This window comes from Schistocerca gregaria, chromosome 3, assembly GCF_023897955.1.
Source record: "Schistocerca gregaria isolate iqSchGreg1 chromosome 3, iqSchGreg1.2, whole genome shotgun sequence".
Lineage (NCBI taxonomy): Eukaryota > Metazoa > Arthropoda > Insecta > Orthoptera > Acrididae > Schistocerca > Schistocerca gregaria.
This window is the reverse complement of record NC_064922.1, coordinates 675,916,281-675,934,324: the sequence shown is the minus strand read 5'-3', so window position 1 is coordinate 675,934,324 and position 18,044 is coordinate 675,916,281. Positions and strand designations below refer to the sequence as shown.

At 42.3% G+C, this 18,044-nt stretch overlaps 1 protein-coding gene across 1 annotated transcript in view; it reads right to left on the bottom strand.

The window, feature by feature from the left end:
* Positions 1 to 18,044, bottom strand: part of LOC126354983 (membrane-bound alkaline phosphatase-like) — a 151,358-nt gene that overhangs the window by 53,901 nt on the left and 79,413 nt on the right. Inside the window, exon 5 of the mRNA XM_050005069.1 lies at positions 7,267 to 7,464. Within this exon, the coding sequence (XP_049861026.1) occupies positions 7,267 to 7,464 (198 nt within the window). The remainder of the gene's footprint in view (positions 1 to 7,266; positions 7,465 to 18,044) is intronic.

Here is an 18,044-nt window from a genome sequence, read left to right as displayed (position 1 = left end):
TAGAACTACACGTCTGCTAACTGCGCCACCACCGAAACAAATGACAGATTGTAACACACGTAACCTCGTAGTTTAGAGTCCAAGTAACAATGTTTACGATAAGAGTCTCCGTATCAGGTGGCTGAAACATCCATTTGTATTATATGTCTTCCCATTTGAGCACAGTGACAATAGTTTATCGTCACTTAGGTCTCTGTGTATAGGCCTCTAAGACTATAAATGACAGGGAGTGATGCTAAACATAAACTTCACGACTTGCAAATGCTTGTCTTTATCCACACTAAGAATCTACTTTACTGTAACAAAACCCTTGCTGAGGGCTGTAGTAGGTAGAAGCTTTCTGGAAGAAGGTAGTCCAAAACTGCTTTTCTCGTGGCCTCTGTGTCACCCTGATTCCTTCTTAAGGCTAAACCATAACAGAACTACGGTTTATCCTTCTTCTCCTTAGCTAGACGACCATGACTACCCAGAGATTCGCCATCACTGAGTTTTTCCCTTTCATACCCTTTAATAGTTTATGTATACATGTGGCCAGCCTCATTTTTATATATTGAAACGCTCTAGTTTTAAATTTTTAACGGCAATTTCGTATGCCATATTTTCCAACACATTTGAAATCCCTTTCGACCCTCTATCTGCAACGTACGTCACATAGTGGACACCACAATTCTCTTTTGACCTTCGGAAGATTCTGACAATCCGTCTCATTCCATACCATCTTTGTACTCAAAAAAATTGTGAAAGCAAGCATGACTCTGGTTCTTCCTTTTCACCCATGGCATTAATTTATCCTACGTTATATGTCCATCAACTTTCCATTATTAGACACATTAAATGTATTCGCAGTTGCAAATATGTACAACCATCAGCTGTATAATGGAATGACGAGAATGAATCTTCGTTCCGAACCGTGAGTCGAATCCAAATTTTCCACTTATCGCGAGCGGTCACTTTACCATTTTGCTATGCGTGCATCGCTCAAGGCAAGACCCAAACTTTCATATGCCGTCAACCATGTGTCTACAAGCTGTACTCGTATATCCATTGTGTATACGCATACGAGTCCAAAGGAACTTTGCATTGCAAATCGAAATTATACAGGAACTGCAACATAGTGTTCCATTCAACGACAAGTGACCACTCTTCTGCCATGTACACTCCTGGAAATTGAAATAAGAACACCGTGAATTCATTGTCCCAGGAAGGGGAAACTTTATTGACACATTCCTGGGGTCAGATTTATCACATGATCACACTGACAGAAGCACAGGCACATAGACACAGGCAACAGAGCATGCACAATGTCGGCACTAGTACAGTGCATATCCACCTTTCGCAGCAATGCAGGCTGCTATTCTCCCATGGAGACGATCGTAGAGATGCTGGATGTAGTCCTGTGGAACGGCTTGACATGCCATTTCCACCTGGCGCCTCAGTTGGACCAGCGTTCGTGCTGGACGTGCAGACCGCGTGAGACGACGCTTCATCCAGTCCCAAACATGCTCGATGGGGGACAGATCTGGAGATCTTGCTGGCCAGGGTAGTTGACTTACAACTTCTAGAGCACGTTGGGTGGCACGGGATACATGCGGACGTGCATTGTCCTGTTGGAACAGCAAGTGCCCTTGCCGGTCTAGGAATGGTAGAACGATGGGTTCGATGACGGTTTGGATGTAGCGTGCACTATTCAGTGTCCCCTCAACGATCACCAGAGGTGTAAGGCCAGTGTAGGAGATCGCTCCCCACACCATGATGCCGGGTGTTGGCCCTGTGTGCCTCGGTCGTATGCAGTCCTGATTGTGGCGCTCACCTGCACGGCGCCGAACACACATACGACCATCATTGGCACCAAGGCAGAAGCGACTCTCATCGCTGAAGACGACACGTCTCCATTCGTCGCTCCATTCACGCCTGTCGCGCCACCACTGGAGGCGGGCTGCACGATGTTGGCACGTGAGCGGAAGACGGCCTAACGGTGTGCGGGACCGTAGCCCAGCTTCATGGAGACGGTTGCGAATGGTCCTCGCCGATACCCCAGGAGCAACAGTGTCCCTAATTTGCTGGGAAGTGGCGGTGCGGTCCCCTACGGCACTGCGTAGGATCCTACTGTCTTGGCGTGCATCCGTGCGTCGCTGCGGTCCGGTCCCAGGTCGACGGGCACGTGCACCTTCCGCCGACCACTGGTGACAACATCGATGTACTGTGGAGACCTCACGCCCCACGTGTTGAGCAATTCGGCGGTACGTCCACCCGGCCTCCCGCATGCCCACTATACGCCCTCGCTCAAAGTCCGTCAACTGCACATACGGTTCACGTCCACGCTGTCGCGGCATGCTACCAGTGTTAAAGACTGCGATGGAGCTCCGTATGCCACGGCAAACTGGCTGACACTGACGGCGGCGGTGCACAAATGCTGCGCAGCTAGCGCCATTCGACGGCCAACACCGCGGTTCCAGGTGTGTCCGCTGTGCCGTGCGTGTGATCATTGCTTGTACAGCCCTATCGCAGTGTCCGGAGCAAGTATGATGGGTCTGACACACCGGTGTCAATGTGTTCTTTTTTCCATTTCCAGGAATGTATATTAGGTACATCACGTGTGTAGATTGCGGACAGTTGGGAATGTGGGTCTTACGGGAAGCGTGCAAGGGATGCGCCCCTGCAGTCGCGCTATTCATATGTGTCCGTGACTCCTCAGCTGGGCACAGCGTCTGCTATGTAACCAGGAGATCCCGGGTTCAAGTCCCGGTCACGGCACACGTTTTCAGCTATGCTCATCGAGGTATATCAACAACACCTGTCAGCAGCTGAAGGTTTCAATTGATTATCATTCACAAATGTGATAACTGCATCTACAGTATGGTAAGGCATGTAAAATTGTTGTGACGAAAGCATACAATGTGGAATTCCACTCTGCGTTGCTCCATGGAGAACTAAAATAAAGCTCGTTACAAGTTGTCACTAAATAGTTACGTTCATGTAGCGATATACAAATTTTTAAGTTCTACATAACAAGTGTCTGAATAAACGTTTTTGTGTCACATGAGACAAGGAGACTGACACTATTTTCAATAATGGAATAATGAATTAAACTGTGCTCTTTCTTATTTTTCTTCAGAATTGTAAGCCTCAAGAATCATTGTTTTCGAGTAGCATTACATAAAGTTTTGTTTTAGCTGCAAACAGCAATTTTATCATAACTGAACTAATAACAACCAATAATGAAGCATTCAAGTAAAAAAAATCATATTTTTCGTACTTCACAATGTTATGGCAGCAAACGCATACACGTGCAAGCAGACTTTAATGAATTGTGTTATAAAACTGATCCTATCCTTCCTTATTTCATGTATAATAATGCTGAGTGGTGCGTTTGAGAAGAAGTTATTTGGGAGGTATATTTACAGTGTCATTTCCATCGTGATCCTGTGACTGTAAGGACTTAAATTATGCAATTTTAGTTTGGCACTTGATTTCCATTGTCACAAGAAGGAGTACTGTTTTACTGAATGCGTTAGTGAAATCTGCTACCGGTTTTTATTTCAATGAAGCTTTGTGTAGCTATTTTGGACATATTGAGACAGTTTTTTACGATGTGCAAAAATGTGTGGTACTGATGTAAAGATGGGGTACAGCTGCTTGATTCCTTTTAGACCAGATCTCACGACAGAAAGTACTGATTATCAGTTGGTTAAAGCAGCAAACAAATATTGTTCTATCTGGATTGCTGACGGGTTTTAATCGTAACAAGATTACAGGTGTAAATTCTCAAGATGGGGTACGCTAGTCCCTTTCTCAGTCGTACGAAGTGCACTGTAATGTATGAAAGTATCCAGCTGGAGCATGAAATACGTAAATTGAGAACACATAGTGTATTAATGTAGTTCATAATCGGTCATGTAAATGTGTATTAGATTCTTCGGATTTACGATTATCCGGGAAGTCATAAACATTTTTTCAGGTAAGGTCAGTTAATATAAAAAAAACATGTTACTCAAAGAAAACGTTATTTTGTACCTGCATTTGGAATGAACTCCATTGAAATATAGTATCAAGCGCTGCGTGGTGTTTGATGCTGTGCTTGCGAGTGTTTTCCGAGCTTTTGTTCCCATTTTATGTTGACTACTTCGACGGACGACCCATCCGTCTTCTTCTGGTGGTGTGAGATGGTCTGCTACATGTACTCGCTGCGTGATCTTCAACCAGACGGAGGAGTACTGCTGGTCTCGCGTCGCTGTTCATAGCCGAGTTTGGCTACCGACGCCCATTACGCCCTTTTCGTTGCTACTCTGTTTTCAAAGCCACGACTGATAATCCGTGAAACGCACATACCCCCTGCGTTCCCCTGCTCTGGCGGATGTAATGCCCGGAGAAATTTTAATAAACATAGAGCCGAATCCTGAGCTTTGTTCAAATTGAAATCTCTGCAAAAGAGCACTTCCGCTGCTCTTCCACTGTGTGTGCTATTGGCAGTTCTTTACTATTGATCGTAGACAATCGGCATACAGGCAATGAGACTCACTCGTCCTTATTCGTTGTTACAAATATTTGTTTTTCAGAATGTTCCGAGAGTTGAAGGTGACCTCAGAGGAGAGCATAACTAGCAGCGTGTGAAACGAGCAGCAAAGATGTTTACAGTCATTTTATCCATAATGTCTCGGTGATATCGTTTCTCCTAGGAGTGGTAGTCCCACAAGTTTCTCAGGAGAACTGTGAAGTTACATAGGTAGGAGATGAGGTACAGACGGAAGTGTACCTGCGAGCAGGGGCCCTGCGTCGGGCTTGGGAACCTTAGTTGGGAAATCACTTGCCCGCGAAACGGAAAATCCCCGTATTCGAGTTTTAACTTCGTAAGAAATTTCAGTCATATTCATAATAAACCCCATTTTCCCCTAATAAATAGCGATTTCAGAAGTGGGATCTAATAGCTCGACTTAAATTGCAGCTCACTTCATTATGATCGAACAATGGGATTGGCTACATATATCCGACTCATGATCGGTCGTGTTCACTACCAATCACTCATTACACAAACCGTTAGCAACAGTGGCACGTACCCGAAGGGGCGTGGACGTCGTAAGTGCAACTTTACTGAACCTACCACCCCTGTTTATTAGTTTTTGCGGCATCATTTTTTCGATAGACTCCTTAATTACGCTGTCCTAGAAACTCTGCACTTCCAACACGATAAAGGTCTCTCACAATTCCGTTTCGTGATCATATTGCGAGCTGAAACTTCAAAGTTAAATTCATGCAACAATAGCTCACTCTGTTGAACAATAGGTTAGTTTAAATATATGTAATGAATATTAGGCAAGAAATATTTCTTGACTCTATGGAGCACATTAGGTCAGGTTATAAATTCTAAGCCCAAGATACGACAGAAGAGATAATAATGTTATCAAAGTGAGAACTACTATCTTTCTTCTGGCATATTTTCATACTAACGCAAGTCAGTAGTCATTTTAGTCTCTACAGTAGAATTGAATATGTTATTTCAAAGTAATTATCTTGTGTGTATTTCGATTAAAAGGGTACAGGTGAAACTATCTCGTCATTAAATTTCATATCTGACATGCTTTGTGACCTTAAATGTTCATTGAAGACTTGTGCAGTTTTGCTAGCAATCTTGTGCATGCTTTTTAACAGCCAGTAAATCAAAGATTGATTTCAAAATAGAACATTTTTCATGTAGATGACCCAAGTGATGAAACTTGCAGATCGCTACCTCAGGAGAGAACGTTTACTAAGTGTGCTTGCTATATGTGATAAATATCATACGTATATCATAACGAGGTTAACCTTGAACGTCAGAGGAAGAGTACAGTCTTCTTTATTCAAAAACTGAACTATGAAGAATCTATGAAACACATTTCAAAAGCAAATACGAAATATAATTATCGGCATTGTCCGAGCAGTATCGAAAATTTAGTATTTGATTATCCCATTGATTCGTTTCTGTGATTCTGATATAAGCATTAAAATAATAATTGATACTCACTGTGCAACTTTTATGGGCCAGCGCTGAGAAAACTTTGGCTTGAACTGACCCAGAGTATTTTTAAAAAATTGCCCAAATGAAAGTAGGACTGTAAATATTTAATTACCTATATGGATACATCATTTTTTATCGAGAATCTTGGTATCGATGATTGTAAGATATCGGCCCCTGAAACACAAGGAGTTTGATACGATATAAATACAGATTATCAATTTTCGGATTATTTTTTCTTTTCTTTTACTACGACACCTTACTTCTTGCAAAATTTCATGATCCTATGTCAGAGGGAAGTACCTTAAAATTTTGATAAGTTATTTTATGAGCATCAAAATATGTGACCTACATCGCCGTATCTTTTCATTGCTTACCTACATTACCGCGCCAAGGAACCGTAGATCATAATATGGGAGATAAATTAGAACTTGATTAGTCCATCCGTTCCTGAGGAAAGGTGATCTTGACAGGACAGGCAGTCAGAGTCAGACGGATAACAAATGAGTAAGAAATTTCGTTTTCGTTTGATATTATGAAACATCAACAGTTTTCGAATTTTGTGTTTTACTTGCACTGTGCAAACTTGCTTATTGTCAAACTTTATGATTTTAGGTCAATGGGAAGTCCCCCATAGATTTCGATGAGTGATATGCGAGTATCGAAATATGAGACACAAATGGCCGTAACTTTTCATCGGATTCACTTAGAAGCTTGAATATTCTACACCGCACAAGGAAATTAGACCCTAGCACGTGTCACAAATTTCGGTTCGATACGCCTACACGTTCCTGAGGAAAAGGGTTTTTAACAGTCGGACAGACAGAGAGGCAACAGTCGGACAACCAAGCGTTTCTCTAAGATTTCTGTTTGTACCAACTGATGCATGAAAGCTTAAAAATATCACGTTTTAACATGATATTACAAAAACTACGTAGGTGCTATAAGTGATACTAACTACGAAATTTCGTATTCAATAGGGGCTATCCCCTCAATGCTCCCATTTCTCTACATTAAAGAAATTTGTGACCTAAAACAATGTTTCATTCAAATTGAGAGGTCAGCTTTTCATATTTCTGAACTCTACTGCAGGAGCGGGAACAGGTGTTTGGTAAAAGATGGGGCAACATGAATTTACCTAGGAACGGCTAATCGTCGAATAATAAAGGCGTCCTTGACTTTGAAACTCAGTGTTCTATTGTCAAATTCTGAAATCTTCTCTTCGACCTCGACATTCGTAGTGGGACAGGACCTGGGGAGACGTTTCCGCAGCGTACCTTGAAATTGCGTCCCGTCTCCCAGGTGACCAGCTGGAGGGCGATGTCTGGACACACCTCGACGTCGTTAGTCGCTCCGGAGTACAGGATGTCGCTGTCGCACTCCCAGTCCCTGTCCGCTATGTGGGCGTACGCTCCAGCCGGCGACGCGTGTGTGATGCGCGCGGTGGTCACCACGCCCGTGGCCTTACCCGCATCCTGAGGGACACATACGGCGGCGTCGTCAGTTACGTATAAAAACACAGTACAGACATGTGGTTACATGATGCTACGGTGCCTACGTGAAGCAGACTCTATAAACATTGTAAAAGATGTACAGAATAATCCAGATGGCGCTGGACTTTCCTGTAGGCTAGGAGGGGCAAAGGTGCGCACATAAACAGTTTTCTATGTTTCCCTTCTGTTTTTTTTTCTGTTACATGACAACGAAAATTTTACACAATACAACTATGATCATACTTTACATACTGTATTATTTCAAGTTTGCTTGTATGAAATATTAAACTGATATTTAAAAATGTTACAAATGCAGAAAATGGATCTTTGCTCAAGTCCAAGGATAAACATCCTGATGTTGTAGGGCTAAATTTCACAAAAAATTGTTACAATTATACCAGACTCCAGGAGAATTATTGACTTGTGTAATCTTTTACTACATAAATAATCGCCCTTTTGTGCAGTTTTCCCGGTACAGTCTGTACTCCTTTTTCGTCTTTATTATAGGATTGGTAGAGTGGAAAAGGTCTATTTACACTGCAAAGTTTCCGAGATAATGAGTAAAGTACCATTTGTGCTTTACCGAATCCCATTATCCTCTAGATACTGATTTTCTCGGTTGCACCAAACTTAAATTACGATTAACGATGAATGAGTAACATATTCACCAGACACTAGGGTTTCTTATTCTAATGGGTGGTTTGCGCCGTCTTTCGGAACACTAATATACAGAAAAGCGGAGGTTTTTAAACGTAAGGCCGCATAATCCAGACTGATATAGTGTTCCGCCAATTCAGTTTCCTCTCTGTCAGAAAGTACACTCTTCAATTGCTCCATGAAGCCACTCCATAGTCTGTTTTAAGTCTTTCACTTAATCTGGGTTTATTTCATCCCAGCATTTTTTATGCTTCTAATGAAAAATCCGTTTTCTGTTAACTTATTTGCTCTCCAACGTTTTGGAAAACAATTTCGTGGAAGACGTTGTCCCCTAGTACCTTCTGTAACACGAAGCTTAACAAGTTTTATTAATTCTGAATCAATCTTTGTGAAATAGCGAGCTATAAATTAAGGCCATTAAATACGTTAAATAAGCCTATACTCTCAGTATTAAAACCGGACAAAAAAGTGACAAACGTTTTGGGGCCAAGGTACGCCTCCGGTCACTCGCTCCAGCTTGTCCATGGGACCGTTGCTATCTGGCGCTGATTTCTGAACTTCCGGTATCAGCTGCTATGCATGCAACCTGTTAAACTAACGGGTAAGCTTAAAGTTTGAATTAGGCTGAAAGTCGGACGTTCATACTTCCTTGGAAGGTGGTCACTGATTCTAATGTGACATGCATACACGAACTCTGAGATACTGTTGTCGTGAGAGTAGCAGTTGTTGAGAGTAGTATGATGCAGCCTGGCGTGAAGAGAAGCCTCGCGTTAGGGAAGGTCGCAGCTTGCCCTGACCGTGCTATTGACGGAAGTAGAGATTTTGGGTATTAATCGAAGATTTTTGATAATTTGCGTTATTGTTGCACGTAGTTGTTGCTTGCTTGCGTACTGGAGGGATATTGTCAAACCTGTGTATGCATGTACTGAGACTAATATTCGTTCTTTTGTACTTACCAGATAAGTGATTAGTGATTATAGACATTGTGGAATATTTGAAGTTTTCAAACAGTCTACCGAAAAGAAAGGTATAAGTAAAGTTTGTCAATGAATGAAGGTTTATTTTCAGAATATAATAAATTAAATGTTTTTATTGATTCCTTTCAGGTTTACACCACTGAACAATTGTTGACCAAACACCTCCTGATCACTCAGTTTCTATACAAAAAACATGAGAGTAGTTGCATCAGCAGTCTTAACCATCCATTGCACTCTGCAAGGGTCGCAGTATTTCTTTTGAATAATTGTAGCATGTTGCTGGTCGTGCAGTTGCAGCGACAAAACACGGTAAGTTGTCTGTTGTGTACAGGAACACTGCAGTATAATTGTTAGCAGACGTTCGAGAATATTTTAAAATTGGCAGTCATATAAAAGAGGGCTGATTTTTCATGATTTTTAGGAAGAGTAATTGATTTCCCTTTTTGTTCTCTGTTACAACACTGACATCAGACAGTAGGAGGTTCGAGAAAATGTTTGAATACTGACATATCTGAATAAATTGTAAGAAAGTGAAACACCTACAGCCATCCTCATATTGTTGTTGTGTAGCTACTAGTTTCGGCGCTCCAGTGCACCATCTTCAGGCCAACGACTGCTTCATGCAGGCTACCTGTAACTGTGATGTCTCTCCAACCATCAACCGAGCGAGGTGGCTCAGTGGCAGCGCACTGGACTCGCATTCGGGAGGACGAAGGTTCAATCCCGCGTCCGGCCGTCCTGATTTAGGTTTTCCTTGATTTCTCTAAATCGCTCCAAGCAAATGCTGGGATGGTTCCTTTGGAAGGGCACGGCCGACTTCCTTCCCCATCCTTCCCTAACCCGATGACACCGATGACCTCGCTGTTTGGTATCTGCCCCCAAACAACCCAATCCAACCCAACCATGAACTGGCAGTTGATGGTCGGAGCGTTTTGAGACAACGGATCTACGCCGCAGTAGAGGCTGAACATGTGTCGAGAAACAGAATACCGTTCTGATATCTGTCAAGATACAAATAGTGCCCACATTGAACTTTACCAACATGAATAACAGCGTTTGTGTTCCTGTGTAAAATGTTGAGCAAATAAACCTTAATAGGTACCGTTTTCTATACCTCTATCGTGAACACATTGTCTGATATTAATAGTGTGTATGTCTGATATAAATTCACTCTGGTTGCCATCTGGCGAATCTTCACTAAAAAGACTTATCTTTACTAAAAGTATCTTTGCCAACAATTTGTTAGTTTTATTCCCTAAACAAGTCCTTTACATTTTGAACAGTTTTTCAGGGCCACCATTCGTCTAAAGGATGTAAAGGAAAATCTTTCCAATCATCTGGGGTGTGCTCCTCCTTCCAAATCATACTGAAAATTTTGCGAACGCAGTTTTTAAAAATAAATTTTTTGATCCTCCTAATATCCACATCAGGATTCAAAATCAAATTATTTTCTAGGTCACCCACATAGCATATATCTGAAACATTATTTGTTCCTGTGGTGTAATACACATCTAAATTGTGGGTTTCACAAAAACGAGGACAGTACATAATTCTTATCTAAGGGCTATATTTTAACGAAATTGTTTTGATCCATACAGTACAGCTACACTAATGCCTATAAAATACTACACAACCAGTTTATAAATGAAGCAGTGCAGTAGCAAAAATTATGGTCAAAAGATTGTAATTGATAGACCTGGTAATTAGAGCATCATCAAACTGGACCATTAATATAGTGGTAGGGCTGACCACTGAAAGATGATCTGGATATCTACCTAAAAGATATCATAATAAAGTTCCAATGTGAACTAGGACTACTGAAACAGATAACAGACGAGAATTTTTGAGTATTCACTAAATTTGTTCAGTACTGTAGGCTCCTCGGAGCAAAGCCTTGGTGGATTTCACAGCTTACTAACGATAGTAGTAAAAACAGCTGTTTCAAACAGTAGTGTACTGTAAGGGGCTTATTACACTACGTTTTGTATTTGTTTCGATAACTTGTTTCTGTAAACAGTATGATCTCACGGAGACGAAGAAGTATAATAGCACTAACCAAAATCAACCGCTCATGATTATGTTGTATAATCACTCTTCTCTCTTACTGTTATTTTGTACGTAGTTTCCCCAACTTACTTTTCTATAGTGCTGCGCAACACGTCCTGCTCACTGTGCTTATGCCATGCAGAGTCCACGCAGTGAAACATTGTAATTGTCCTGTTCTAACATGTACCTTTCACCGTCATAGACAGCGATCAAATAGTTTCAGTCCTGTTCTGTCAGTACCTTTCTATGTCTTAGTGAACAATCAAATATTATTACGATACTGACACATTTCACCCACTTCGTATTGTTTACGAAGACTGTAGACTGAATGCTCGCTTGGAAACTTATATAGAAATGGTTCCACGTGTAAGTGATCCACTAGTTACAATTAATCAAGTTTGTGTATCTCCTTGACCAGAAAAGAACAAAGGATCATCATCTAATTGGGTACATAAGGGCTGACATTCCTGAAACCTTGTTTACATTCTCACCAGATTCAGTTTGGAGTCATCCCGCGTCCGACGCTTGTCTGACGTAACCGGCTGTGGCCACAAAGAACTCCAACTTACAATGAGAGCTGGTGGTAGAGTGTCGTGTTATTAGCGTGGAGTGTTGTATGATATGTGCACCAGGTTTTTAGATTTTTGGGATTTGAACTAAAAGCGAGTTCGGTAACACGCTTTTTGCCCATGTGGTATGCAGTCGCAGAGCACATTTGAACACCCAACATTCTACACGTACCATTTCCTTCAAAACTGGTTTTAGTCGCTCTAAAGGCCCTACATCCATGCCAGAATATTACGCTACAAACGCCTCATCATGTAACAGTGATCAACACATGGCGTTGGTGCTAGCTCCTCTGCTCTTTCATTCTAAAACTGCTTGACAATCAGCGTTGAAACTACAGCAGTTTAAGTGCGAACATAAGATTTTCCGTATTGTTCCGTTGTGGGCACGTTTCCGATACGGAAAAACAAAATGATGCTGGTTATGTCTCAACGTTGCTCATCTGTGAAAGTTAGATCTCATAATGCTCGAGTTAAAGAGGCAGAATGTACTACGAACTGTGGGAAAATAGTTCCAGAAAAATCTGAAAAGGTACAGGTAGGAATGTTATTTATATTCTGTGAGGTCCCATTCTTGTCGGGAATAGGTTTGATTCTGACACGACCGGGAAACAAAGCAGAAAGTATGCGTTAAGGCATTAAATCACTTGCAATGGAGATGTACCTAGCGTAATAAGAAACTCTTTCTAAATATATCGAAACTAACGTAATAACCTTTCCCATTTCAACTGATCTGCAGACTCACCGTATCATGCAAATCCTTAACAAATTAATTAAGAACTAATTTATTTCAGACTTCTGTATGCAAAATGAAACTATTCAAGGCATAATTCTCATGGGTTTAATGAAAACACTGCTAGTGTCAAGGCGGCGCAGTAATAAATAAACTCCTGGAAATGGAAAAAAGAACACATTGACACCGGTGTGTCAGACCCACCATACTTGCTCCGGACACTGCGAGAGGGCTGTACAAGCAATGATAACACGCACGGCACAGCGGACACACCAGGAACCGCGGTGTTGGCCGTCGAATGGCGCTAGCTGCGCAGCATTTGTGCACCGCCGCCGTCAGTGTCAGCCAGTTTGCCGTGGCATACGGAGCTCCATCGCAATCTTTAACACTGGTAGCATGCCGCGACAGCGTGGACGTGAACCGTATGTGCAGTTGACGAACTTTGAGCGAGGGCGTATAGTGGGCATGCGGGAGGCCGGGTGGACGTACCGCCGAATTGGTCAACACGTGGGGCGTGAGGTCTCCACAGTACATCGATGTTGTCGCCAGTGGTCGGCGGAAGGTGCACGTGCCCGACGACCTGGGACCGGACCGCAGCGACGCACGGATGCACGCCAAGACCGTAGGATCCTACGCAGTGCCGTAGGGGACCGCACCGCCACTTCCCAGCAAATTAGGGACACTGTTGCTCCTGGGGTATTGGCGAGGACCATTCGCAACCGTCTCCATGAAGCTGGGCTACGGTCCCGCACACCGTTAGGCCGTCTTCCGCTCACGCCCCAACGTTGTGCAGCCCGCCTCCAGTGGTGTCGCGACAGGCGTGAATGGAGCGACGAATGGAGACGTGTCGTCTTCAGCGATGAGAGTCGCTTCTGCCTTGGTGCCAATGATGGTCGTATGCGTGTTTGGCGCCGTGCAGGTGAGCGCCACAATCTGGACTCCATACGACCGAGGCACTCAGGGCCAACACCCGGCATCATGGTGTGGGGAGCGATCTCCTACACTGGCCGTACACCTCTGGTGATCGTCGAGGGGATACTGAATAGTGCACGGTACATCCAAACCGTCATCGAACCCATCGTTCTACCATTCCTAGACCGGCAAGGGAACTTGCTGTTCCAACAGGACAATGCACGTCCGCATGTATCCCGTGCCATCCAACGTGCTCTAGAAGGTGTAAGTCAACTACCCTGGCCAGCAAGATCTCCGGATCTGTCCCCCATTGAGCATGTTTGGGACTGGATGAAGCGTCGTCTCACGCGGTCTGCACGTTCAGCATGAAGGCTGGTCCAACTGAGGCGCCAGGTGGAAATGGCATGGCAAGCCGTTCCACAGGACTACATCCAGCATATCTACGATCGTCTCTATGGGAGAACAGCAGCCTGCATTGCTGCGAAAGGTGGATATACACTGTACTAGTGCCGACATTGTGCATGCTCTGTTGCCTGTGTCTGTGTGCCTGTGGTTCTGTCAGTGTGATCATGTGATGTATCTGACCACAGGAATGTGTCAATAAAGTTTCCCCTTCCTGGGACAATGAATTCACGGTGTTCTTATTTCAGTTTCCAGGAGTGTATGTGGAACCTGAGGACAGCCTTCGTCAATCAAGTGTGATATATGATTCCTGATGGAAATGGTGGTCATTTCTGAGACATTCATAGACGTATTTTGTGTTTCAAGAAAAGGGAATTGTAACATTAACCAATAAACTGAAGGTGTGTCCAGTGTCGTACCATGACACAAAAGTGGTTCAAACAACTGCTGAGGACCATATTCTACTGGTATCGCAACGTATAATGCCTACACCAAGTGAAGGGAGTCATTATAGTAGAAGTAAGTCTTCTAAAGAATACCTCAGCTGTGTACTTAATATTTGTCGCTTATTCAATACGATTTACCTATAATTTCCACACACCATAGTTAACGATGTTCAATATAGAATGACAGTTTTTAAGTAGGGCCTACTTCTTAAATCTATTATTTGAAAGGTCAAAGTCAGATACTAGTAACAAATGTGAGTCTTTGCACCTTGAGGTGAAAGGAAACGCACCAGACAACGGAAAAGCTCAGGCTAACACTGTAACTGCACCATAGGAAACAAGAAAGTGCAAAGATAAACATGAAGAATGATGCGACTTCTTCAGCTATGCCTGGAAACAACACTTACACAATAGCAGACCGAAAAATTTTTTATGACTGCGTCAATGGCCTCCGACACTTCAGCTTACATGCTACATGCATTGTTTGTTTCATCACACATTTGACCTGGTCTACACACGCCAGTTTTCATTTACGATTTTTGTGTTCATGCTTATGACAGCACTGACGTAGAAACGTGTTTTTAGCGTGAGGGTGAAGGATTTCCCAGAACTAATAACATTGCATCATGCCTATTCCATGTCCTGAATTGCACATAGAGTACTTTCAATGTAGCTGGCAACAAAAGTAAACTTATGGTTAGGGTTGACAACTTCTGTGGACAAAACAAAATCCGTGTACTTTTATATATGCACACGGTCGTAATGTATTGTGGCTTGTTTAATTGTACAGTGCGTAAGTATTTGATTCCAGGTCACAGTTTTTTATCTTGTGACAGAAATTTTGCCTTAATAGAAAAGTGCAAGAAGGTAATCACGTCCCAGGGACATGATGATTTACAAGAAGAAATTACTCAAACACGTCCTCCTTTACCATTTAACAGAATGAAGGAAAAGGAATTAATTGACTTCCAGACTGCTGCTGGTAAAGTCATCACCACAACAAAGCCATGCATCAGTTCTGGTGCTCAAATTAAAATTAAGTTACCTGGAATAGTGGACATCAAAGGGACAGTCACTGAGACGGAACAATGGGAAGATGTAAACATCCTGAAGAAAGGCAAAACTGTTGATCATTTAATTGATATACAGATTTCAGTAGTACAAAGTATTCCACGATAGTGTGTTAAAAAGGGACTTGCTTGCTATAGTACCCTTTATACAACAACATCATCAGTGGTTTTTCCTGATGTGTAATGATACTGCACACTGCCGATTTTTGTTTCGTATTGTGTACGTGTTTTAGGTTCAAATGGTTCAAATGGCTCTGAGCACTATGGGACTTAACATCTATGGTCATCAGTCTCCTATAACTTAGGACTACTTAAACCTAACTAACCTAAGGACATCACACAACACCCAGCCATCACGAGGCAGAGAAAATCCATGACCCCGCCGGGAATCGAGCCCGGGAACCCGGGCGTGGGAAGCGAGAACGCTACCGCACGACCACGAGATGCTGGCCCGTGTTTTTGGACATTTATATTTAGTTGCGTTTTGTCGGTAGTTATAGCATGATATCTTTGTTGAACCTAGTCGAATTAGTCCTTATAAGTTAACGTGCAAGACACGGTCTGATTTCTCGTTTTTAATTTCCATTTTCTGGACAACTGTGTTCAATTTTTCGGAATTTTTTGTATTAAATATACTTCCTGGATGACAATAAACGTCTAAATGATGACTAACTGAAAACCTCAGCTGCCGACAGGTGTTGTTGATTTACCTCGATGTGGACAGCTGAAAATGTGTGCCTCGACCGGGACTCGAACCTGGGATCTCCTGCTTACATGGCAGACCCTCTATCCATCTGAGCCACCAAGGACACACATTTTCAGCTGTTCACATCGAGGCAAATCAACAACACTTGTCGGCAGCTGTGGTTTTCAGTTAGTCGTCATTTATTCCAGGTAAAAGCTGCACGGTCATTAACAGTAACTGTTCCTTCGAGAACAAGTTACTGTCTTCGTACATATAGTAAACGTTTAATAGTTTAAAAATGTGTGTGCTTGTTTCATATGTCATACAATACCGTTTTTTGTTATATCTCAAAATACTATTTTCAGTCCTTAGCACTTTTAGAACTCCAGTTCTCAGTTTGTACACTTGAGGCCGCTTGGTTGAGCTGTGACATAGGAAACGCAGATCATCATGACGCGGTGTGATTGTGCCAGAGCTCCTTTACTTGTCCAGAAGATGAATTTCAACTTCAGTTTTATACGATTTTCTGGAAGGAGAGCTCCCCTACCATGGTTCATTGTTTTAAAATTATCTTATTATTGTGAAAGCATCCTACTTTAAATTTTGTTTTCCCTCTTAGTCCCACTAATAATTATATTTAGAGCTCTTTCAAGATTTTATCATTGCTACCAATTTTATAGTCAATGGTCAAATGATTTTACGTTACATAATGATATGTTTAGTTGGAGTTTCTTTGTGTGGGTTCGTGTGGCCCATGCCATGAATCCACGGGCATCGTCATCCACCTCCAGAGTATATGAATGCTTTCAGTATCTGCTCTAAATTATATTAGGGGTGGAGGGAGTTCGTGATAGCCGAGTTTTCCTGTTCCATAGTCAGTAGATAGTGTTTCCCTCACTCTTCTTGCACTCGGGTTGCACATGTGAGAGTCGCTTGAAATTAATTTCACTGTAACATGGGGGTTCTATCTCAGTAAGTGTACATGCACTCCCCCCCGAGCCCTCCCCCCCCCCCCCCCTTTGTGTCTCAATGGCGTCCTCTGTTTCGCGTAGCTAACATATGTATATGATTCATGATCTATATCAAAAACTTCTCGAAAAATTCATGTATTTAAAGTGCATGAAACACGCCTTGAATATATCAGTTTCATCCAGAATACAGAGTCGGCTACGGTTGGTTATTCTTAACAGTCGTGCCCATTATTCAAGTATGCAGTTCATCCTTTCCGAAGTATTGGAACTGTCTGCATGACTTTCCTTTTTACTTGAGTTATTAAATAACTTCAAAATTCGTTTCGAGATGTTGACGCAAGGGTTAGTGAAGTATAGAATTTTAGTGTACCTTATGCATCGCATTACAAGCTCACATCACCCTAATTTCAGGCCACGTTTGCTGGTATTAGTGCCACAGCCACAATTGCAGGTAAGTCGAGAATTGGGAGCAGATGTACATGTATATGAAAGGCATTTAACGCAGTCAAGCTGCGCTACAGTCATGAAAAGGCGTGTTACGTTTTATGGAAACCAATGGGCGAGTCGATAATCAGCAGTAAGCACGTGATTTTAAATTTCTATTCAAGAAGAAGTTATTATTTATTGCAGTAAGTTTCAGTATCTGATTCAGAACTGCAATTAGGTCTAGTGTAATAGAATACATAGAAAATTTCTCACTGTTTCAGTTCATGCACCCCGAAACACAAATTTTTGTAAAAAAACTATCTATGGAGCGTAATGTAGCTTACTGGTAAAGGATATAAACGTGATTTCACTCCGTGTTGTATGATAGTGAAACATGGACTGTGGGTAAACGTGAACAGAACAGACTATAAAAATTTGAGATGTGGTGCTGCAGGTGCATGTTGAAAGTTAGCTGGAATGTTCAGGTAAGAAATTACGAGGATATGCGCCGAATCTGGCAGGAAAAGCAATATATGGAAAACACCGAGAAGAGGAAGGGACTGGATGGTAGGATGTCTATTAAGACATCAGGGAATAACTTCCATGATACTAGAGAGAGCTGCAGAATCTAAAAACATATTGAAATACATCCAGCAAATTATTCAGGACAT